General features: G+C 49.3%; 1 protein-coding gene across 1 annotated transcript in view; it reads left to right on the top strand.

Moving 5' to 3' along the window:
- Positions 1-24,131, top strand: part of LOC310961353 (glutamate receptor ionotropic, delta-1-like) — a gene marked incomplete at both ends in the record, with an annotated part of 570,081 nt that overhangs the window by 5,654 nt on the left and 540,296 nt on the right. Inside the window, one exon of the mRNA XM_083933383.1 lies at positions 20,153-20,308. Coding sequence (XP_083789509.1) covers positions 20,153-20,308 — 156 coding nt within the window. The remainder of the gene's footprint in view (positions 1-20,152; positions 20,309-24,131) is intronic.

The raw sequence follows: 24,131 nt of genomic DNA, 5'->3' as shown, positions 1-24,131 counted from the left end.
GTTTCCATCTCATCCTGTCACAACAGCAGCTGCTCCCTCTAATTAGTCCCGCCCCCCTGTTCTCCAAGTGAATGTGTACAAATCAGTGAAAACAGCTGCTGCAGGGTTTGTGTGTGTGACTGCAGAGAAAACTCCAGCGGTCAAGGAACATCAGCTCGTCTGCACAAAGCAGCGAGCGGGGTGCCAATCAATCCTGGCCTTTAATTAAATATGAGATATCAAGCTGTCAGTGAGGTCCACTCCCGGTTTGACGGAGGCTCTCTGGGGGCTTCTGAGAACATCTCCATCCAGACAAGAGGAAGGTAATGTCATTACGAGGAGCGGACAAACACCGGGCTGTCAAACCTGCAGCGTGATGGATCAGTTTAAAGACGTGTTGACGTGATATGGACCTGATGTTTGTGGAGCACCTGACAGAAATGTGTCTTTGATGGGACTCAACGAACAGACGCGTCGTACGCAACAATAACAGACACAGAGAGGAGAGTATGTTGAGTGTGTTCATGTGATACGGCTGTGAAGGAGGGCTGCAGCGTACTGTTACATTTGACAGTGACGCTGTTTCCTGCATTGTACTGCACAGACTTCAGTCCGTACACTGTCTTCATTCACTGTTCGCACATTAACCCACGAAAACTAATGCAGATGTAACATTTGCAATTACATCAGGAGCGTAGGAGGAGATCAGGTGACGTAGCATTGGAGTCAAACACCCTGTATGGAGGAGGGTCGGGATGGAGGAGGGTCGGGGCGGAGGACGGGTCCAGAACTCAGGACTCTGACCTGGAGGACTGGGGTTCGAGTCCTGGTAGAACTGAGACAAACCACCATTATCTGATCTGAACCAAGTTAGAGACTACACTTAACCGTCTCCTTTAGTGACTAAACTTAACCGTCACCTTTAGAGACTAAACTTAACCGTCTCCTTTAGAGACTAAACTTAACCGTCTCCTTTAGTGACTTAACTTAACCGTCACCTTTAGAGACTAAACTTAACCGTCTCCTTTAGTGACTAAACTTAACCGTCTCCTTTAGAGTCTAAACTTAACCGTCACCTTTAGAGACTAAACTTAACCGTCACCTTTAGTGACTAAACTTAACCGTCTCCTTTAGTGACTAAACTTAACCGTCACCTTTAGTGTCTAAACTTAACCGTCACCTTTAGAGACTAAACTTAACCGTCTCCTTTAGTGTCTAAACTTAACCGTCTCCTTTAGAGTCTAAACTTAACCGTCTCCTTTAGAGACTAAACTTAACCGTCTCCTTTAGAGACTAAACTTAACCGTCACCTTTAGAGACTAAACTTAACCGTCACCTTTAGAGACTAAACTTAACCGTCTCCTTTAGAGACTTAACTTAACCGTCACCTTTAGAGACTTAACTTAACCGTCTCCTTTAGAGACTAAACTTAACCGTCTCCTTTACAGACTTAACTTAACCGTCACCTTTAGTGTCTAAACTTAACCGTCTCCTTTAGTGACTAAACGTTGTGTCTTGTTGTCTTTCTCTGTTTGCTCGTAGTTCTGACAGTTTGTGACGCTCGCATTCATTTTCCTGCGTGTTTCAGGTTCAAAGGTCGTTTTAAATTTGCCAGAAATAAAGTTTTAAGGCAGATTTCAGTCTTTTTAATTCAGTGTTAGCGTCAAATATTGATTCTGCAGCTTTACGGAGCTCCAGGGATAGAAAGAGTTTCACCCGCCCGGTGTCAGTGGAGAGCTTTAGATCCACAGTTTTTACAGTTTGTCACAGATCGATCTAAAGATGCTGACTGTGCAGACTCTCAGGTCTCAGTGCATCACTGTAACAATGTTGGTCGACCTTCAGGAACCTCTGTCAGTGTGACTCTGGCTGTGGCGCTCCCTGTCCCTGAGGGCTGTTTCTGGGGTCTGGAGGTCCTTTAAACGCCCCTCAGGCCGAGCAGATAACAGCGATTACCCCACCCCGTGAGCCGGGCAGCTGATGAGGGATGATTTATGGTGCCGGTGTGGCGGCTAGCACAAGGGGATCCCTGCTCATCTGTGGCTGAATTTTGGAGAAGCGAGCTTGAACTGCAGGAATCCAATCTGCTGAAGCTGGCACAGCGAAGGAACAGCTGCGGCCTTTTCTCGCCCTGTCGCTAAATAAGATAAACGAACCCAGTTAGGGAACAACGCAAAAGGCTTCCCGCACTGTCTCTGCAAAGGCTTAGCCAGGCCATTTACCCCCGTCACCTGCACACACACACACACACACACACACACACACAGATGCAGGCTTGGATAGAGAGCAGCAAGGCCATCTTTCTAACATAATGCAGCAGCCTGATTGAGTGGATTGAATAACGGTGGCGTGCAGCAGAGACTTTGACCCTGTGAGGGCACGGAAACACAACACAGAGACGAGTTCCTTCAGATCCACAGTGACCGACGCGTAGAGAGTGTGTGCAGGCACCGAGGCACGGGACTGGAAATGAAAAGTGGTTTGACTGTTGACAGGGTTGTGGGGGATGTTGGTGGTGCTCTGACTGTGCTGATGCTGATGCTGAATACTTAAAGCTTTGATGTATTCATGGACAAGCCAGGTGTGACTGACGTCTGAATGAAGCCTCTAAAAACTAGAAACAGCCGATTCGACCGTTGTCAGAGGATTGAATGGTGGCGTCAGGTGCTGATCGTTACCATGATGAGGCAGTAGGGCCCTGCTATAGTGCCGTGTTCCCTCAGTAGGCCATCAGCGTCGCTCTCAAGTGGTTCAGAAAGATGGCGTAGTGCAGGTAGAGAGTATTAGAACGGTTGAGTTAGGGCGCCCTCCCACTGTGCCTCCGTCCCGTGCCCCGTGCTTTAGGGTCCTTGTCCCCCCCTCCAGGCCCGTTTGTACTCACTCTACCTGGGCCTCGGAGAATGCTTCTTGCTGCCTATACGTCATCACGCCGTAACACGTCACACGCATTGATGACGTCATGGCGATGCGTGGCTTTGTTTCCAGATCTTTCCGTAGACCTCTGAGTTTTTGTGCGTCTTGTCGACTGTTTTTGAATCTTTTCATCGACCAAATCTGCAGTAAACACTCCACCTCCGCATCACACCAACGTGAACCTTTCACCGCCATTGTTTGAAATGTCCGCGCATGGTCCCTCCTTCTTTTTTCTACGTCCCAACAGGCGCACAGGAAATTACCTCAGAACCGCCGTAGGCCTCGTGCTCATACACGTGCGCACGCTCGTGCTCGTACATGTGCGCACGCTCGTGATCGTACACGTGCAAACGTGCTTTACTAAAGCCCACCTCTCCCAAACGGGCCGTGGACGGCAAGCGTGCCGCTCCTAGACGCGGTACGGTTTCACTCACACTGGTCAAAGGAACCAGACTTTAGCTGTGACACCTGTTTGGGTACGGTACGGAAGGACAGTGTGAGTGCGCCCTTAGTGGACTTTAACCAGCGGAGACCTGAGTTTACGTCTTTTGAAGTTTCTTAAGCCGTCGCCTTTGTCGTCTAAACGTCTCCTGTAGTCGTCCAGTTGCTGTAATATATCATATAAATTGTTGTGCATAAGTATTTCTAATATTCATATCATCAGAATCAGAATCAGGTTTATTGCAATTTTCATTACAAGGAGTTTGACTTGATTTGACGTCGCCTACATAAATATAAACATGAACACGAGCAAACTAAACATAAAGCATTGAATTATATACATGAAATATAAGTGAGTGTGTTTGTATGACCAGTGCAGGTGTGTGTGTGGGGGGGGGGGGTGTTAATATAACACCTGTGATTTGGGTACGTTAATATAACGTGTGAGTTCCAGATGTCGTTAATATAACGAATGACCGTTAAGTGTCTTTAAAGCCTGATGGCAGAGGGGAAGAAACTGTTCTTGTGGCGGGAGGTTTTGGTCCTGATGGACCGCGGCCTCCAGCCAGAGGGGAGAGGGTCAAACAGGTAGTGTCCAGGGTGGGAGGGATCAGCAGCTATCTTCGCACTTCGCAAAAACAGACCGAAAACACCACAAAAACATGACAAAACGACCAAAAACAGACACAAAACACCACAAAAACGTGACAAAACGACTAAAAACAGATGAAAACACCACAAAAACATGACAAAACGACTAAACACAGATGAAAACACCACAAAAACATGACAAAACGACTAAAAACAGACACAAAACACCACAAAAACATGACAAAACGACTAAAAACGGACGCAAAACACCACAAAAACATGACAAAACGACTAAACACAGATGAAAACTCCAGTGAAGGGGGGGGGGGGGTGATGTTAATATAACACCTGTGATTTGGGTACGTTAATATAACACATGAGTTCCAGATGTCGTTAATATAACGAATGACCGTTAAGTGTCTTTAAAGCCTGATGGCCGAGGGGATGAAACTGTTCCTGTGGCGGGAGGTTTTGGTCCTGATGGAGCGCAGCCTCCGTCCAGAGGGGAGAGGGTCAAACAGGTGGTGTCCAGGGTGGGAGGGGTCAGCAGCTATCCTCCTCGCTCTCCTCAGGCTCCTGGAAGAGTAGAGTTCTGGGAGAGAAGGGAGGTTGCAGCCGATCACCTTCTCTGCAGAACGTAAGATGCAGTTTTCTCACTCACAGTCGTTCTTTCTGTCCTGGGACTGAACGGGTTCATCTCCCTCCAGGAAGCTGTGGCTAAAAACTGCTGATGAGATGATTTTAATCATTTCATAAAGAATATAAATCAGGCGGCTGTGGCTTGGTGGAAGAGTGGGTTGTCCTCTGTTTGAGAGATTGGTGGTTCGATCCCCATCCCCCCCCCCCCCCCCCCCCCGGTCCACATGTCGAAGTGTCCTTGGGCAAGACACTGAACCCTGAATTGCTCCCCGTGCTGCACATGGGTGTGTGAATGTGGTGTGAATGGTTACATTAGATGGTCTGTAGACGTCCAACAGTGTGAATGTCTGTGAACGGGTGAATGTGACAAACACTGTGAAGCGCCTCGTCAGAAGACCAGAAAGGCGCTTTATAAGCACAAGTCCATTTACCATTTACCATAAATCATCACGCAGAGCTCCTGTTGCTTGCTGTGTGTGTCTGGATGCTTTGTGTGGTTTCCGTGGTCACAGCTCACGTCTCACTCGTAGACGTGTGTTTGCTTCTTTTCCCTGTTCAGCTGCTTTTTACTGCTTCTTCACCCAGACACACGCACTGCTGTCACATGTCCGCGTGCACGGCCCCACATTGGTTCACTGTTGGCAGGAATATAGTCATGAATTTTACATGTTGCAAACTTCAGCCAAGCTTTTGTTTCTGCATGTTTGCCAGGTTTCACTGTGAGCATGGCCTAATTACTGCTGTTTTACATGGAAGCTCTGTGGGAGCCTTAAACAGCTACGGTGCAGAACAACAAGGCGGCATTAGGTTTGTGTTGTCTGACACTTTGCTCCTGGTTTAATTTAAAGTTTTCAGCTTCTCTCGTGTTTGAGTTTGTCCATCAGACGCAGATGGATGCTAATGTTTAGCAGCTGCGGTGGATCCATGGATCTAAATATCCATCACGCTCAGTCCAGGAGAGAATGCGTCTTGTATATAATTGTGGGTTAAACACGCCAAAGTGGGCGGCCCTGCAGGTACTCTCCGCAGATGCACTTTTCATTTGCATTGGGTGGGTGTCTGATGCTGATGATTGGCTGTGTGACAGAAGGAAGAGGAGCTCAGGGTCTCTGTGTGGGAGCTTCAGGTGCATGCACGCGGTTTAACTCTGCAGAGCAGAGAAGTATGTTGTGTTGACGGTGAATCAGGCGGCTTCTCTTCCACACTCTTTATCGTTGTGCAGCAGGTCGAAGAGCGTGCACATCTCTCATTTGGATGTTTCATCAGGATAACAGCTCCTCTGCTCCGGCGCCCGCTGCTTCTTTTGGACTCTGGGGAAATGTCGTCCAAAGCCCCGGACGTTATAAATCGTGTTGTTGTTGTTGTTGTTGTATTTTGTGGATCAGGACTGGAATCATTTAGTCTGTTTAATCAGAGGCTCATTGCTCACAGTACCTCAGCCCGATCGGCCAATGACAGTGGCCTTCTTCTTCTGCGTTCGCCGATGTAAACCCACTGAGCGGAGGGTTCCCTCTTCACATGTCCTGACTGGGTGGAGGTCAATGATCCCTTCCTGATGGGAGCCAATCAGGACCGGGTTGGTTTGAGGATACGCCCACATGATCAAAACTATTTTTTTATTCTCCGTCGTTCTTTAAAAGTGTCCGTCCACTCGGCCTCGACTCCTAAACCTCTGCGTCCACATGAAAGCAGGTGCAGCGACTCCAAACGCTGTAGTACCCATGCCAGGCCTGGAGGTGGCGCTGTAACTGCCACAGAAACACACCAACAACGGAGAAGAAGAGACGGGGAGACGCTGTGGAGAATCCAAACACCGGAGAGTTCCTCTCCAAATCCTCCTCCATCCTAGAGACAAACGTGTCCCTGGTTCTGGTCTTGGTGGAGACTTTGGTGCTGTTCTGGACTCTGATGCACCCATCACTCTGCAGTTAGTGTCCTCACTGAGCAGAGGGTGCTGCTGGGAGCCCCTTCACTCTGCAGTTAGTGTCCTCACTGAGCAGAGGGGGCTGCTGGGAGCCCCTTCACTCTGCAGTTAGTGTCCTCACTGAGCAGAGGGGGCTGCTGGGAGCCCCATCACTCTGCAGTTAGTGTCCTCACTGAGCAGAGGGTGCTGCTGGGAGCCCCTTCACTCTGAAGTTAGTGTCCTCACTGAGCAGAGGGTGCTGCTGGGAGCCCCTTCCCTCTGCAGTTAGTGTCCTCACTGAGCAGAGGGGGCTGCTGGGAGCCCCTTCACTCTGCAGTTAGTGTCCTCACTGAGCAGAGGGGGCTGCTGGGAGCCCCTTCACTCTGCAGTTAGTGTCCTCACTGAGCAGAGGGGGCTGCTGGGAGCCCCTTCCCCGTCCCAAAGCACTCCCAGGCGCCACTTTCTCACTACATTTAGAGACTTTTCACAGCTTCTTAGAACTGGATTTAGAAACAGAGCCTAGAGCAGTTTAGCTCCTTATTCAGAGCATCAGGGAAAAGGGAGACATCTGTGCTGGGCCTCATTCAGTCCAGTGCATGTGGCTCAAAGTCCAGTTCAGGAAACAGTCTCTGGGTCCGTCTCTGTCCTCTCACGCAGCAGCACTGTTGTTGTTATGTGACGCCGCGGGGTCAGAGGTCGGAGGAGGGGCCATAACGCCGTCCTTTAACAAAGTCTGAGCTTTCACCGTCCAAGTTGTGTGGTTACAGGACGTGTCTCCCTGTGGACGGACCCTTATTGAGAAATCCGTGTGCAAACATATTTATAATAGAGTGGGTTTCCATGAACATGAATTCAGTGCAACAGCGTTTCTGTTCTCATTAATGTTAAAGTATTCATGTCTGGGGCAGTGAGGTCTCAAGGTCACCACCTCTCTCTCTCTGTGGTCGCTGTCGGTGTGAACTTCAATGTAAAAACAAAGAATAACGCGTGAGTCCGTGCAGTGAATGCGACCCCAGTGATCTGCGTCTGCACGTGTTTGGACTCTAATTGACTTGAATTTGCCGCAGCTTTGACGATACACCACACTTCTTATATCACCGCTAAATGATACCTTAATAGGAATTGATTTTGCTGCATGAGAATAATGAAATGAAGAAGCATAATTAAATTGACGGTGTGTTTGCGGAAATCGATCGTTTCTGTAAATTAAAGGGGCGAGGAGCGGCCGGAGGTGTGTCAGAAACATCACAGGAGCAGAGCGCGGCTGTGAGAGCCTGGTAACAGCACCCAGAGTTAGACTCTTTTGTCTCCTGTGCAGCGAAGATGACTGACACTCTCTTTATTTTGGTTCTCCCTCCCACGGGACTGAGCCGGGACTGAGCCGGGCCGAGCGACCGTTCTACACGACAGCACAGCAAATTTGAGCCCTGTAGTCTGTCAAACATGTAAATGTCCAGCAGGAGGAGACTCCACTTAAAGCTGCATTCTCTCTAATGTCCAGCAGGAGGAGACTCCACTTAAAGCTGCATTCTCTCTAATGTCCAGCAGGAGGAGACTCCACTTAAAGCTGCATTCTCTCTAATGTCCAGCAGGAGGAGACTCCACTTAAAGCTGCATTCTCTCTAATGTCCAGCAGGAGGAGACTTCACTTAAAGCTGCATTTTCTCTAATGTCCAGCAGGAGGAGACTCCACTTAAAGCTGCATTCTCTCTAATGTCCAGCAGGAGGAGACTCCACTTAAAGCTGCATTCTCTCTAATGTCCAGCAGGAGGAGACTCCACTTAAAGCTGCATTCTCTCTAATGTCCAGCAGGAGGAGACTCCACTTAAAGCTGCATTCTCTCTAATGTCCAGCAGGAGGAGACTTCACTTAAAGCTGCATTCTCTCTAATGTCCAGCAGGAGGAGACTCCACTTAAAGCTGCATTCTCTCTAATGTCCAGCAGGAGGAGACTCCACTTAAAGCTGCATTCTCTCTAATGTCCAGCAGGAGGAGACTCCACTTAAAGCTGCATTCTCTCTAATGTCCAGCAGGAGGAGACTCCACTTAAAGCTGCATTCTCTCTAATGTCCAGCAGGAGGAGACTCCACTTAAAGCTGCGTTCTCTCTAATGTCCAGCAGGAGGAGACTCCACTTAAAGCTGCATTCTCTCTAATGTCCAGCAGGAGGAGACTCCACTTAAAGCTGCATTCTTAAGTGTTCTTAGTTCTTATTCTGTAAAGGAGACGGTTAAGTTTAGTCACTAAAGGAGACGGTTAAGTTTAGTCACTAAAGGAGACGGTTAAGTTTAGTCACTAAAGGAGACGGTTAAGTTTAGTCTCTAAAGGAGACGGTTAAGTTTAGTCACTAAAGGAGACGGTTAAGTTTAGTCACTAAAGGTGACGGTTAAGTTTAGTCTCTAAAGGAGACGGTTAAGTTTAGTCTCTAAAGGAGACGGTTAAGTTTAGTCTCTAAAGGTGACGGTTAAGTTTAGTCTCTAAAGGAGACGGTTAAGTTTAGTCACTAAAGGAGACGGTTAAGTTTAGTCTCTAAAGGTGACGGTTAAGTTTAGTCTCTAAAGGAGACGGTTAAGTTTAGTCTCTAAAGGAGACGGTTAAGTTTAGTCACTAAAGGAGACGGTTAAGTTTAGTCTCTAAAGGAGACGGTTAAGTTTAGTCACTAAAGGAGACGGTTAAGTTTAGTCTCTAAAGGAGATGGTTAAGTTTAGTCTCTAAAGGAGACGGTTAAGTTTAGTCTCTAAAGGACTTGGTTCAGATCAGATAAAGGTGGTTTGTCTCAGGTCTTCCAGGACTTGAACACCGGTCCTCCAGGTCAGAGTCCTGGGTTCTGGACCCGTCCTCCACCCCGACCCTCATCCCTACAGAGAGTTTGACTCTGATGCTACGTCACCTGATCTCCTTCTTTGCTCTGGACGTTTGTTCTACAGTTCAATGTTTGTTCCAGATAAACTCTACAACACTTTGTACAGATTAAGGAAAGCAGAGTTTCTGATAACATGTGAGAATATTTGGACCCAGCGTCCGTAAAGCTCCTCTGAGATGAAAAGGTCCGACCAAAGCCAGAGTTTATGGTCTCAGATCACAGACGCTGTTAAATCCCACAGTAAAGCAGCTGTTCCTCTGACTCTCAGCCTGCTTAAGCTTCGGGCCCCACAGCCCCACAAAGCTGCTTGATTACCTGCCAGAGAGACGAGGCGGCCTGATAAGATCACCGGCTACGACGCTACGTTTTTACATCCCAAGCGAATAAACTGCATTTGGCTGCCGGTTGCTGTGAAGCTCCCACCCCGTCTGCAGCGTAGGAACGTCTGCAAATATGCCACAGACTTCAACTTACACTTTTTATTCATGACTTAAACAGGATTTCCCCGTTTCTGCAGCATTCATCAGCCGTTCACCTCAGTGGGAGATCAATCACCTTTAAACACGAGCCTGAAGTTCTAATGAAGTAAAGCTGATCATTCAATATGATCATATACCAACTTTGCATCGGTTACATGAAGGATTAAGTTAAGGCAACAAAAGGTGACGGATCGTGTCGGGCATCAGGACGCTTTGGCTAAGATTAGGAAAAGAGGCGGTGGTGGTTTGACTTAGTACTTCAGGGGCACAGACACTGGTCTCCTGGGTGACAGTCCTGCGTTTTGGGACCCGTTCACCACCTCACAACAGTGGATGAGAACAGCCTGAGCTCTCGAACACACCAAGGTCAGTAGAACGACGTCCCATCTCTGTAGTTGAGACCATCTGAGGACCTGAACGCACCAAATATTTAACGGGACACACCCCCCTTCTCTCCAGACATACAAAGTCTACACAACATAGCACACATATCTCTATATGGTTGTAAAGTGAAGCGCTAAACTGAGAGTGAATATTCATCATGTAACCAGAGACGTGACGCCAGATACTGTCAGTGTCGCTCTGTTCCTGCTGGAGGTGTAAAGAAGCACCTGAATGCAGCATGAAAGATGCTCTTTACTACGAGTGATGTCTTCAAAATAGACACAAAGACGGATCTGCATATGTGTTTTGGTTGTAGATATCTGAGATGTTGCTTTAGAGATGATTGTTTTGGGGCCTTTATTGGAAAGGACAGGCTTGAAGAATGACAGGAAACAGGAGGGGGGGGGGGGGGGGTGTATAGATCCTGAAGTTCGTCATTTGTGACAGTCAGTGGCGAAGGTCTCAAGGGCCAGGAACACACACACACACACACACACACACAAATCCGTATTTTAATGGAACAACAACAAGACAATAGACAAACAGGGCCGTGCACGTTGGCTCCCTGCACATGGATGACAGCAGCAGCAGCACTACACCTGTGCAGGTGACGGAGGAACTGTCGGTGTTTGTTGCGTCCTTATGAAGCCGCCGGCACACATTAACGGTCTGATGGCTGAGGACATCTAGCCTCGGTCCACGGCCACTGAGCCATCAGGCGCAGCGTAATGTGTGTCAGTGGCGAGGGTCTCAAGGGCCAGGAACACACACACACACAAATCCGTATTTTAATGGTACAACAACAAGACAATAGACAAACGGAGCCGTGCACGTTGGCTCCCTGCACGTGATTGACAGCAGCAGCATCACTACACCTGTGCAGGTGACGGAGGAGCGGTCGGTGTTTGTTGCGTCCTTATGAAGCCACGTCACACATGAACGGTCTAGCCTCGGTCCACGGCCACTGGGCCATCAGGCGCAGCGTTGTGTGTTTCAGCAATGTAGTCCTGAAAGTGTCATCTCCTCTCACACACAGTGTCCCTCACACTGTGGATCAGCCGCGGAGCATCCTGCCACTTTGTTTGTGCTCATGAGCAACACGGACTCATTTTCATTCCCCTCCACGGTGCTGAGGCGGAGGCAGAGGAACCCAACATGGATGGATGGATGGAAACCACAGGAGGCTCCAGAGGAAATGAGTTTTTAATCATTTGGATGCTTTACACTCTCCACTTCCCTTTGAAAAGAGAGTAGAGAGACTCTGAGGAGAGCGGCATCCACGTGGGTTCGATCCCGACATCAGTGAGGCCCCTGCGGGTCCACACTCGGCCCCCTCCTCCACCCTCCACCCTCCTCCACCCTCGGGACTCATTATTAATTAACCTTGTTGGAGTTTGAGGCTCCCCAGTCTGCTGCTGCTGCTGCGAGGCGAAATATAAACCTCACATCCATCCCCTCACCGCGCCGCTGACAGCTGCAACAAGCTTCCTTCTTAATTGAAAAGGCCCGACTCAGTGCAATTTCAGAAGGGGATGATTGATTGATCAAGCCCAGAAGCTAGATGGCGCCCCCCCCCCCTCGCCGCCCTGCAAGGACGGACGCCAAATCCACCGTGAGGGTCTCGACTCCTGAGCGGAGTTCATTTGGGGACTCGGCGAGCTGGATGAGCACAAGCAGCCCGGCAAATTGATTTCTCCCTCGTAGGCGAGGTTTTCTAAAGTGTGCACGGCAAATTGTCCGAACAGAACCCGGAAAGTTCCGTTTATCAGTCGCTCCGTACGTCTTAACGTTCATTAGAGACCCCGTTAGGTTCAGCCGCACATTCAGGATCCAGCAGCTGCACTCAGGCTCAACCCTGCCTCCACGCTTCCTAATCAAGACGTCCCCGGCGCTGATTACACTCTCAGCCTGCTCACGGAAATTAAACGCGTGCATCATCCCCACGGCGTTTGTTGTGCAGCACTTCTTCTCTGGTCACACAGAAGGTCACGCTGAGGAGACGATCTCACCACAGGGTCGCTTTAATGGGTCTGCTGCAGTCGGCTGCATTGACCTTTTTAATGGAACTCCATTGCTAGGCAACTGCCGTAGGTCCTTGTTAACTTCCTGTCAGCTGATGTCATTCACATTCACTGCAACAGGAAGCAAACATGAACATGTTTGGAGTTTTTATGTTTTGCAACTTTGAAGGGCGGTGAGGGTGAGGAGCTAAAAGGGTGAAAGACCAAAGGTGGTGGTTTTGGTTTAGTGAGTCCGGGACATGAACGTCAGGGGGACATGAACGTCAGGGGGACACGAACGTCAGCGGGACACGAACGTCACTGGGACATGAACGTCATGGGGACATGAACGTAAGGGGGACATGAACGTCAGTGGGACATGAACGTCATGGGGACATGAACGTCAGGGGGACACGAACGTCAGCGGGACACGAACGTCACTGGGACATGAACGTCATGGGGACATGAACGTAAGGGGGACACGAACGTCACTGGGACATGAACGTCAGGGGGACATGAACGTCAGCGGGACACGAACGTCAGTGGGACATGAACGTCATGGGGACATGAACGTAAGGGGGACATGAACGTCAGCGGGACATGAACGTCAGGGGGACATGAACGTCAGGGGGACATGAACGTCAGGGGGACACGAACGTCAGCGGGACACGAACGTCAGGGGGACATGAACGTCAGCGGGACATGAACGTCAACGGGACATGAACGTCAGCGGGACATGAACGTCAGCGGGACATGAACGTCAGCGGGACATGAACGTCAACGGGACATGAACGTCAGCGGGACATGAACGTCAGCGGGACACGAACGTCATGGGGACACGAACGTCAGCGGGACATGAACGTCAGGGGGACACGAACGTCATGGGGACACGAACGTCAGCGGGACATGAACGTCAGCGGGACATGAACGTCAACGGGACATGAACGTCAGCGGGACATGAACGTCAGCGGGACACGAACGTCATGGGGACACGAACGTCAGCGGGACATGAACGTCAGCGGGACATGAACGTCAGCGGGACATGAACGTCAGGGGGACATGAACGTCAGGGGGACATGAACGTCATGGGGACATGAACGTCAGGGGGACATGAACGTCAGCGGGACATGAACGTCAGCGGGACACGAACGTCATGGGGACATGAACGTCAGGGGGACATGAACGTCAGGGGGACACGAACGTCAGGGGGACACGAACGTCAGCGGGACACGAACGTCAGCGGGACATGAACGTCACCGGGACATGAACGTCAGGGGGACACGAACGTCAGGGGGACATGAACGTCAGCGGGACATGAACGTCAGGGGGACACGAACGTCAGGGGGACACGAACGTCAGCGGGACACGAACGTCAGGGGGACATGAACGTCATGGGGACACGAACGTCAGCGGGACATGAACGTCAGCGGGACACGAACGTCATGGGGACACGAACGTCAGGGGGACATGAACGTCAGCGGGACATGAACGTCAGCGGGACATGAACGTCAGGGGGACATGAACGTCAGCGGGACATGAACGTCAGCGGGACATGAACGTCAGGGGGACATGAACGTCAGGGGGACATGAACGTCAGGGGGACACAAACGTCAGGGGGACACGAACGTCAGGGGGACACGAACGTCAGCGGGACATGAACGTCAGCGGGACATGAACGTCAGCGGGACATGAACGTCAGCGGGACATGAACGTCATGGGGACACGAACGTCAGCGGGACATGAACGTCAGCGGGACATGAACGTCAGCGGGACATGAACGTCAGCGGGACACGAACGTCATGGGGACACGAACGTCAGCGGGACATGAACGTCAGCGGGACATGAACGTCAGCGGGACATGAACGTCAGGGGGACATGAACGTCAGGGGGACATGAACGTCAGGGGGACATGAACGTCAGCGGGACATGAACGTCAGCGGGACACGAACGTCATGGGGACATGAACGTCAGGGGGACATGAACGTCAGGGGGACATGAACGTCATGGGGACACGAACGTCAGGGGGACACGAACGTCAGCGGGACACGAACGTCAGCGGGACACGAACGTCAGCGGGACATGAACGTCACCGGGACATGAACGTCAGGGGGACACGAACGTCAGGGGGACATGAACGTCAGCGGGACATGAACGTCAGGGGGACACGAACGTCAGGGGGACACGAACGTCAGCGGGACACGAACGTCAGGGGGACATGAACGTCATGGGGACACGAACGTCAGCGGGACACGAACGTCAGGGGGACATGAACGTCATGGGGACACGAACGTCAGCGGGACACGAACGTCATGGGGACACGAACGTCAGGGGGACACGAACGTCAGCGGGACATGAACGTCAGCGGGACATGAACGTCAGGGGGACATGAACGTCAGCGGGACATGAACGTCAGCGGGACATGAACGTCAGGGGCACATGAACGTCAGGGGGACATGAACGTCAGGGGGACATGAACGTCAGGGGGACACGAACGTCAGGGGGACATGAACGTCAGGGGGACACGAACGTCAGCGGGACACGAACGTCAGGGGGACACGAACGTCAGGGGGACATGAACGTCAGGGGGACATGAACCTCGCTCACCTGAGTGAACGTCCTGTGATTTTGGGGCCGTCCACACAAACCCGGGTCCTTTGAAAGTGTGTGTTTCTGTTTCCTGGTCCGTCCTTTCGTCCACACGAGCTGTTGTTGGTGTTACTGTATTTTTGAGTCCCAAAAATACAGAAAATTCCCCTTTCAGTAACATTTTGAATGCAGGACTTGTACTTGTAACGGTTCTACTGTGTTGTGTTAGAACTGAGAGCTGGAGTTTTGTTAACAGAGAAGAAAGCGAGTGTGACTCCATGTGTGTTTTTATTTCTCTGCACTGGTGTGACCTTTAAAGAGTGTGTGTGTGTATGGAACAGGTATTCTCACTTTTCCTGCACGGATGGAAAATGAACGGGAGACACAAAGATCTCTTTCATGCACTGGTTTCATTTTCTTCACCTTCCTCCAAGAAAAACAAAACTTTATTAATGTGTGTATTTACACAGTGACGTCACGTGTCCTGTCTCCTCTTCAGCACAAAGGTAAAAAAAAAAACAGTGCATAAATAAAGAGGCGTGGACAAAATGGTGATCAATAAAGACCCGGATTACAAAAACACAACAAGCTGTTAGCTGCGCGCTGCGTCTGCGGGTCTGTGGCTGTGCGCACGGGACGGGGTGAGACACACACACACGCACACACACACACACACACACACACACACACACACACGAATCCGTGTTTTAACGGAACAACAACCGGACAACAAACAAACGGAGCCGTGCACGCTCGCTGCCTGCACGTGGCTGACAGCAGCATCACCACACCTGTGCAGGTGACAGAGGAGCGGTCGGGGTGTGTGTGTGTGTGTGTGTGTGTGTGTGTGTGTGTGTGTGTGTGTGTGTGTGTGTGTGTGTGTGTGTGTGTGTGTGTGTGTGTGTGTGTGTGTGTGTGTGTGTGTGTGTGTGTGTGTGTGTGTGTGTGTGTGTGTGTGTGTGTGTGTGTGTGTGTGTGTGTGTGTGTGTGTGTGTGTGTTGCTGTTACTGCTGCTGTTACTGCTGCGGTGAAACGACAGTTAATGAACTGATCTCAGGGTCAGATGGAAGCTTCAATGCGTCATTAACAGGAAGTGAAGCTGCTCCTGGATCAGGGGAGTGCTGCACTTGGATGGACCCAGTGGTGGACCCTCAAGGCCTAAACATAATCAGGCCTGGACTCGGCTGTCCACTTACACCTCAAGGAGAAAGCCCACTCCTTTGATGACAGCAATGTCCAAATGTTGGACAGAGAGAACAGATGGTTTGAAAGAGGAGTAAAAGAAGCCATTTATGTAAAAGTGGAGAAACCATCGCTAACCAGAGGAGGAGGTCTGAGACACCACTTATCTCCAATTTACAATGCTGCCCTTTCATCCCTTCCCAGGAGATTCAACAATCTAACCTCAAAGAACAACTGTTCACACATGTGACCCCATGCCTGTCGTTCAGACTCAATGGAGCACTAACAAAGTCGAAACCAACTGCCCACCACCAACTGTCACTCTAACGACGGCCGTTGGCACTTGGAGCACAAAGGGCGTCAGTGACATCATCGGCCTTGTGAGAGGTTAAATACCTGGATCTCCACACCAGTTAGTTGGACTAGTCCCAGCCTGGTCCTGGTCCTGGTCCTGGTCCTGGTCCTGGTCCAGTCCCAGCCTGGTCCAGGTCCTGGTCCAGTCCCAGCCTGGTCCTGGTCCTGGTCCAGGTCCAGTCCCAGCCTGGTCCCTGTCCTGGTCCAGGTCCAGTCCCAGCCTGGTCCTGGTCCTGGTCCTGGTCCTGGTCCTGGTCCTGGTCCTGGTCCTGGTCAGATGCGTACATAAATGATGAAGCCTCTTGGATGAGAGGTGAAACGTCTTCCTGACAAAGAACCAAGTCCAGTTGTTTTTGACTGAAATTGCTTTGAGGATAATCAGGAATATAGTTTTTAAATATATATTCTTTCCACAAATATGTATTAAATTGTTCCCCATAGTCTAAACCAGTGGATCCCAACAGGAGAACTGTGTATGATTATAACATGTTTCATCAGAACTTGTGCTTTAAAAAAATACTTTTTATTTAACATATTTAAATGTGTTTCCTGCTTAACTGAATTAGAAAAACAGCTTCAGAACTTGTACTTTTAAAAGTACAAGTTCATCTCATCTTCAGCCTCTTATCCGGGGTCGGGTCGCGGGGGCAGCAGCTTTAGCAGGGGACCCCAAACTTCCCTTTCCCGGGCCACATTAACCAGCTCTAACTGGGGGATCCTGAGGCGTTCCCAGGCCAGTGTGGAGATCTAATCTCTCCACCTGGTCCTGGGTCTTCCCCGAGGCCTCCTCCCAGCTGGACGTGCCTGGAACACCTCCCTAGGGAGGCGCCCAGGGTTCATCCAGACCAGATGATCCTGAACCACCTCAACTGGCTCCTTTCAACGCAAAGGAGCAGCGGCTCTACTCCGAGTTCCTCACGGATGCTGAACTTCTCCCCCTCTCTCTAAGGGAGACTCCAGACCCCCTCCTGAGGAAACACATTACACACGCTTGTACTCGCAACCTCGTTCTTTCGGTCATGACCTGGACCTGGTTCTTTGGGTCCTGACCTGGACCTGGTTCTTTGGGTCCTGACCTGGACCTGGTTCTTTGGGTCCTGACCTGGACCTGGTTCTTTGGGTCCTGACCCAGCTTTCATGACCACAGGTGAGGGTAGGAACCAGGACTGAGGGTAGATCCAGAGCTTTGTCTTCCTCAGCTCTCTTGTCGTCACAACGGTGCGGTAGAGCGACTGCAGCTCCGCCCCCGCTGCTCCGATTCTCCGGCCAAACTCACGCTCCATCGTCCCCTCACTCGTGAACATGATCCAGAGGTCCTTGAACTCCTTCACTTGGGGTCAGGACTCATTCCAAAGTATGTACAAAGTACAAATGTTCCAAACTTGTACAAAGTACAAGTTCTTTTTTTCAAATTAATTTAAGCAGGTAACATATTGAAATATAATAAAGAAAATTAATTATTATAAAATGAAAAATAAACATTCTGCATTAATTTGATCCGTTGCTTCTATGAAGCCAAACTCAATCTAACTTTCTTGGTCGCCTCTACCCGACGCTTCGCCATCTCTCCGTTAGCTTCGCCCAGCAACGACTGCTGCACGTGAGGCGTTCAAGTCACACACGCTCTGTTCCTCGTGATGTAGGCCTGTAACTAAAATTGGAAATACACGAATAAATGTTTAACGTGGCCCCTGGATTTAGTTGATTTTGTCACATATATGAATTAAATGCTTAGCCTACTCATTTATTTAACATTTTAATTACATTGAAATTATTAAACCCCTTAAAATCAAGAGGGCTTCGCGACCCCCCCCCCTGGGTCTTTGACGTCCCCCTTGGGGGGTCGGGCCCCCCAGGTTAGGGGGCCCTGCTTCCAGTTGTTGGTTGCTCTGCTTCCAGCCCCGGGTTGAGCTCTGGGTGTGTGTGTGTGTGTGTGTGTGTGAGTGTGTGTGCGTGTATGTTAGAGTTTTTATCCAATCATTACTCAGCTTTCATGTGTTGCCATGGTCCCAAATCTGCCCTCACGCCTGCAGAAGCAACAGTGCCGGTGCATGCTAGCTTAAAGTCAATGATAACGGACCTGTGGCATCAACCAATCAGCGTCCAGTTGGGCCTACAGCGCGTGCACGTCTTCTGATTGGATGCGCGCCAGAGAGACGCAGATCTGACCTGAGCACAGATGTCGGTGTGATACACGGGAGATGAGGACATTTGTAATGTTGTTTTAGTTTGTTTAACCCTCCCTGGCTGAAGGAGGAGAAGAGAACGAGTTGATCTCAGATTTAATTTCAACGCCATTCTCCAGAAAAACGTTTCTATAAAAGTTAGACACGTTAAAGAGAGAGGCGTCCCCCCCTGACGCTAGCAAGCCTGACTCAGCGTTATTCACACACACTTGAGCTGAGTGAGTACAAAGCTGTGTGTGTGTGTGTGTGTGTGTGTGTGTGTGTGTGTGTGTGTGTGTGTGTGTGTGTGTGTGTGTGTGTGTGTGTGTGTGTGTGTGTGTGTGTGTGTGTGTGTGTGTGTGTGTGTGTGTGTGTGTGTGTGTGTGTGTGTGTGTGTGTGTGTGTGTGTGTGTGTGTGTGTGTGTGTGTGTTGTTAAAGCTCATCACTGTAGTGTTGCTGGACTTGATACAACTTTGTATTTTACCTTAAAATCCTTTGATTGTTTTCTGAAATGAGGCCTTTGTGTGATGTGTAATGGCGCGTGAGCCCGTGCTGGGATACATGGAGCAGATGAACGTGACAGTACAGATTATACTTGAGTCATTTTCGTTGGTGACTTTTGCAGCTTTCTTTATTTTCTTTAGTTAATATTAATGTTAAATATATAAACGAGTGTTTCTGTGACGCTGCTTCAGCTGTGACCTGATTGGTTGAACTGATTTGACAGTGAACAAACGTGTTAAAGCTCATTCTGTCGGTGGAGTGACTCAAACTCAGTTGTACTTGACTGTATGTGAAGGTGATGCAGCGCACAGTTGTACTGTGTTTTGGTCTAAATGCATAATGTGTGGAGCCATGACGTCATCACGATGGTTTAAAGAGGTGGGTGGAGTCTGGCAGGGCATCGCTGCAGGCGCAGGTCTGAAACGCACGCTCGCCCCCTGCACGTGGCTGACAGCAGCATCACCACACCTGTGCAGGTGACGGAGGAGCGGTCGGTGTGTGTTTGGTCGGTGTGTGTGTTTGTGCAGCCACCGTCACACATGAACGGTGTGTATTTGCTGCTGCTGCTGCGGTGAAACGACAGTTAATGAACTGATCTCAGGGTCAGATGGAAGCTTCAATGCGTCATTAACAGGAAGTGAAGCTGCTCCTGGATCAGGGGAGTGCTGCACTTGGATGGACCCGTGCACTGAGTGAGATCCTGCAGGACCGGAGCAGGTCTGCACCCTCTTTAGTGTCCTCCACTCATTCTGCTGGTACTTTCATTTAAAACCCAACATGTGATCAATACTGAGGGTTTAATTCAGAGTTTTAGTGCAAAATCTGGAGAAATTCAGATCAGACCGACCCTGTTTATATCCCTGCATGTTCTTTCTGTCTTATTTTATTTAAACATGTTTTATGGATTTATTCTTCATTATGCAAATGAGGCGTCTTCACTTTGCACCTGTTGAATGATCAGCATCAGAATGCACAGAGTCATTCATGCGTCTCTGTCCACAGCTGCTTCTTTAGGGCTGCACATGAGAACCAAGTCCATTATCGATTAGTTTAAAATGTCTTTATTTAGTTTCTATGGAGACCAGGGTCGACTCCTGCTGTAGCGAGGGCCTGTTTCCGTCCTTGCATCCTTTTCTAATACGTCCCCTCTCCCTGTCTCCGCCCGTCCAGGTGCCATATTCGAGGAGAACGCAGTGCGGGACGATGAGGTGTTCCAGCTCGCCGTGTCTGACCTCAGTCTGAGCGACGACATCCTGCAGAGCGAGAAGATCACACACTCTATTAAACTCATCGAGCCCAACAACCCTTTCCAGGCGGTGCAGGAAGGTAAGGACCCAGTGTGAAGCGCGTGTGTGTGTGTGTGTGTGAGTGTGTTTGAGATGCTTACGACTGCAGAGCTTTCTGCAGATTGGGCTTTGACGTTGTATGTGTGTGTGTGTGTGTGTGTGTGTGTGTGTGTCAGCCTTACTTGCTTCGGATTGTTAATCTTTAGCTTCTGCTGGTTGTGTCTCTTGTTGGAGTATCCTCACGGCTAATGACCCAGGTATCGACCCCCTAAACGCTGCTTAAGTCCCGGCTCTGTTCCTTCTCTCGGAGGACGCCGCTGGTCTCTGATGTTGTGTCTTCTGCCTCCTGTTTCCTCTGTCTCATCGCTTCCTCTGAGACTCGGCTCTCTATCACTCACCTCTCTCTCTCTCTCTGTCTCTCTCTGTTGCCGGGCCTCGGTTCCCTCTGTGCGGAGGGAGCTGGGGGAGGCACCGAGTGGAGCCGCTCTCAGTCAAAGCTGCCGGGTCGCCCGCAGAGGGGCTGGTCCTCTGAGCTGTGAGGTGCTGGTTCTCACACGTTTCAGCTGGATGATGCTGATGGAAGCGATGACTGTGATGCTACAGAGACAGTCAATGTTATGGATGCATGTTTTATTTTGGCATGTTTAGTCCTGCAGCAGTTCTCTGGTCCCTTTGGGAGGGAACGGGATAAATGAGACACGACAGAAACCGCATCATAAGCAGATTATTCACGCCTGTGTCAGTGCACTGGCTGGATATCTGTGTTGTTCTTCATCAGACGAGCACGTGTGAGGTTCATTCATCCCCAGACAGTTCTTCACGTATGAACGTTGGGCCTGTCGCAGGACAAAGTCACCTCTGAGTCTGTGTCCTGGCTCAGCAGGCTCTTTCTTTTAGGGTGAAACCATTCATGTCGCGTCACAACATTGGGCGCCGTCCTCGTTGCAGATTAATGTCGGCCATCCTGGCAAACACCTTCACGATTGATCGGTTATTTACTCCAGGAGGCTCAACATGGTCTGTCAGAGCACTTCGCTTTAATTCTACATCACTTATTTGTGGTACTGTAACTATCTGCTGCTACACTTACTGTGCTTTAGGACGTGCTGCTGCACTCCACTGTGCCATACTGTCACTTAGTTCTGTAGGACATGCTGCTACACTCCACTGTGCCATACTGTCACTTAGTTCTGTAGGACATGCTGCTACACTCCACTGTGCCATACTGTCACTTAGTTCTGTAGGACATGCTGCTACACTCCACTGTGCCACACTGTCACTTAGTTCTGTAGGACATGCTGCTGCACTCCACTGTGCCACACTGTCACTTAGCTCTGTAGGACATGCTGCTACACTCCACTGTGCCACACTGTCACTTAATTCTGTAGGACATGCTGCTGCACTCCACTGTGCCATACTGTCACTTAGCTCTGTAGGACATGCTGCTACACTCCACTGTGCCACACTGTCACTTAATTCTGTAGGACATGCTGCTACACTCCACTGTGCCATACTGTCACTTAGTTCTGTAGGACATGCTGCTACACTCCACTGTGCCATACTGTCACTTAGCTCTGTAGGACATGCTGCTACACTCCACTGTGCCACACTGTTACTTAGTTCTGTAGGACATGCTGCTGCACTCCACTGTGCCATACTGTCACTTAGTTCTGTAGGACATGCTGCTACACTCCACTGTGCCATACTGTCACTTAGTTCTGTAGGACATGCTGCTACACTCCACTGTGCCATACTGTCACTTAGTTCTGTAGGACATGCTGCTGCACTCCACTGTGCCACACTGTCACTTAGTTCTGTAGGACATGCTGCTACACTCCACTGTGCCATACTGTCACTTAGTTCTGTAGGACATGCTGCTACACTCCACTGTGCCATACTGTCACTTAGTTCTGTAGGACATGCTGCTGCACCCCACTGTGCCATACTGTCACTTAGTTCTGTAGGACATGCTGCTTCATTTTTAACATTTTTAACACTTATAACTTATCGCTCCTTCTCACTTATTTACTTTGTTCTTATTTTATTTCAATCTGCTGCTAAACTTCACGCTGCGTATTGTTGTATATTGTATAAACCTGCGCTTAACCACGACGTCTGTTGCACTCTGTCACACTTGGTTCATTGCTTGATTTATCTGATGTTAGCTTTATTTTGATTTGATTTATGTTTATGCTTATTGTTACTCTCATCCTTTTCCACCTTTGTATTGAAACTGTTGCAAAATAATTTCCCTCGGGAGAAATAAAGCTTCTTGAATCTTGAATCTTGAATAACAGTAACTCCAAAAACGTGGACGTGTCTCCCTACAGTCAGGAGATGAGGTGAGGTCGACGCAACTGGGAAAAAAACCTTAATAATAAGCTTCAACTATCGGAGATGAAAGCAAGCGAGTGTTGATTTTGTGACCAGTGAACTTTTTGCACCATCACCGTTGATCCTTGGAACGACTCTTCTTCAGTCTGACTCTTTATTATTTCCCTTAATGATCGATGTTCTGCATGGAAAGAGTCGGTCTACGCAGGTTTTCAGCACCGACGCACCTGTTTATCTCCTGTGGTTGACGGTTGTCGGTGTTTCGTGACCTCTTGAAGACTCAAACCATGATTAGTGTCAGCGTCTGAAAGGGAAAGAGCTCATTTGTTGCGACTCGACTCCAGATTTAGTTCGTTTTGTCGTCTTTTCCACGACGAACACACGACGGAAACGACATAAAATCACCTTTTTAAAGGGGAAACGATTCCAATATGAAGCACTTTTCATCTGTGACGATTAAACGTGATATGGACCTGAGCAGGTGTTCACCGTCAGCTCACCTGTCGACTCACCTGATCACACCCTGACTCTCACTGTAACTTTAATTAACACCGGTGTTTGGTTGAGTTAACGTGTCATGCACGTAATAACAACAACAACAAGTATACGTTTGATCCTTGAATCCTCTCCACGGTCGCTTCGCTTCGTTCCACTGTGATTTTTCTTTTAATGACGTTTTCAGTCCGGGTGTTTTTCACTAAGAAAGCTGAGTCGGTGTAATGTCGGGAAAGTGAATCAGCACATTTCAGTAACAAAAGACAAAACTCAGAAGTGAGACGCTGTCACTGCCGACCAGCCAAGAGGTCAAAGGTCGACCCCCCCCCACGACACACCTCCTCCTTTATCCCTGAAGAAGAAAAGCATCAAAAAATAACTAAAAGTGTTTAAAATAAATACAAAATGAATGCATTTAAAAATCTATCCATAAATAAATGAAATACAAAGGTAAATAAATAAAGAAGCTTATTTAAACAGTATTTCAATCCATGTCTCATTTGATCAGTTCAATAATGCACACTTTCATTTTTTAACGACGTTTCTGGTGCATTTTAATGGCATATTCATTTATACAGTGATTTTATTTTTTATTTTTATGGATGTATGTTTTCTTTTGGCATGTTTAGTCCTGCAGCAGTTCTCTGGTCCCTTTGGGAGGGAATGGGATAAATGAGACACGACAGAAACCGCATCATAAGCAGATTATTCACGCCTGTGTCAGTGCACTGGCTGGATATCTGTGTTGTTCTTCATCAGACGAGCACGTGTGAGGTTCATTCATCCCCAGACAGTTCTTCACGTATGAACGTTGGGCCTGTCGCAGGACAAAGTCACCTCTGAGTCTGTGTTCGGGCTCAGCAGGCTCTTTCTTTTAGGGTGAAACCGTCACAACATTGGGCGCCGTCCTCGTTGTAGATTAATGTCGGCCGTCCTGGCAAACACCTTCACGATTGATTGGTTATTTACTCCAGAAGGCTCAATGTGGTCTGTCAGAGCACTTTGCTTTAATTCTGTTTCTATAACAGGAACTT

Source organism: Echiichthys vipera (genome assembly GCF_963691815.1).
Source record: "Echiichthys vipera genome assembly, chromosome: 18".
NCBI classification, from domain to species: Eukaryota; Metazoa; Chordata; class Actinopteri; order Perciformes; family Trachinidae; genus Echiichthys; species Echiichthys vipera.
The sequence above is the reverse complement of the archived record's forward strand: the minus strand, read 5'-3'. Positions and strand labels throughout refer to the sequence as shown.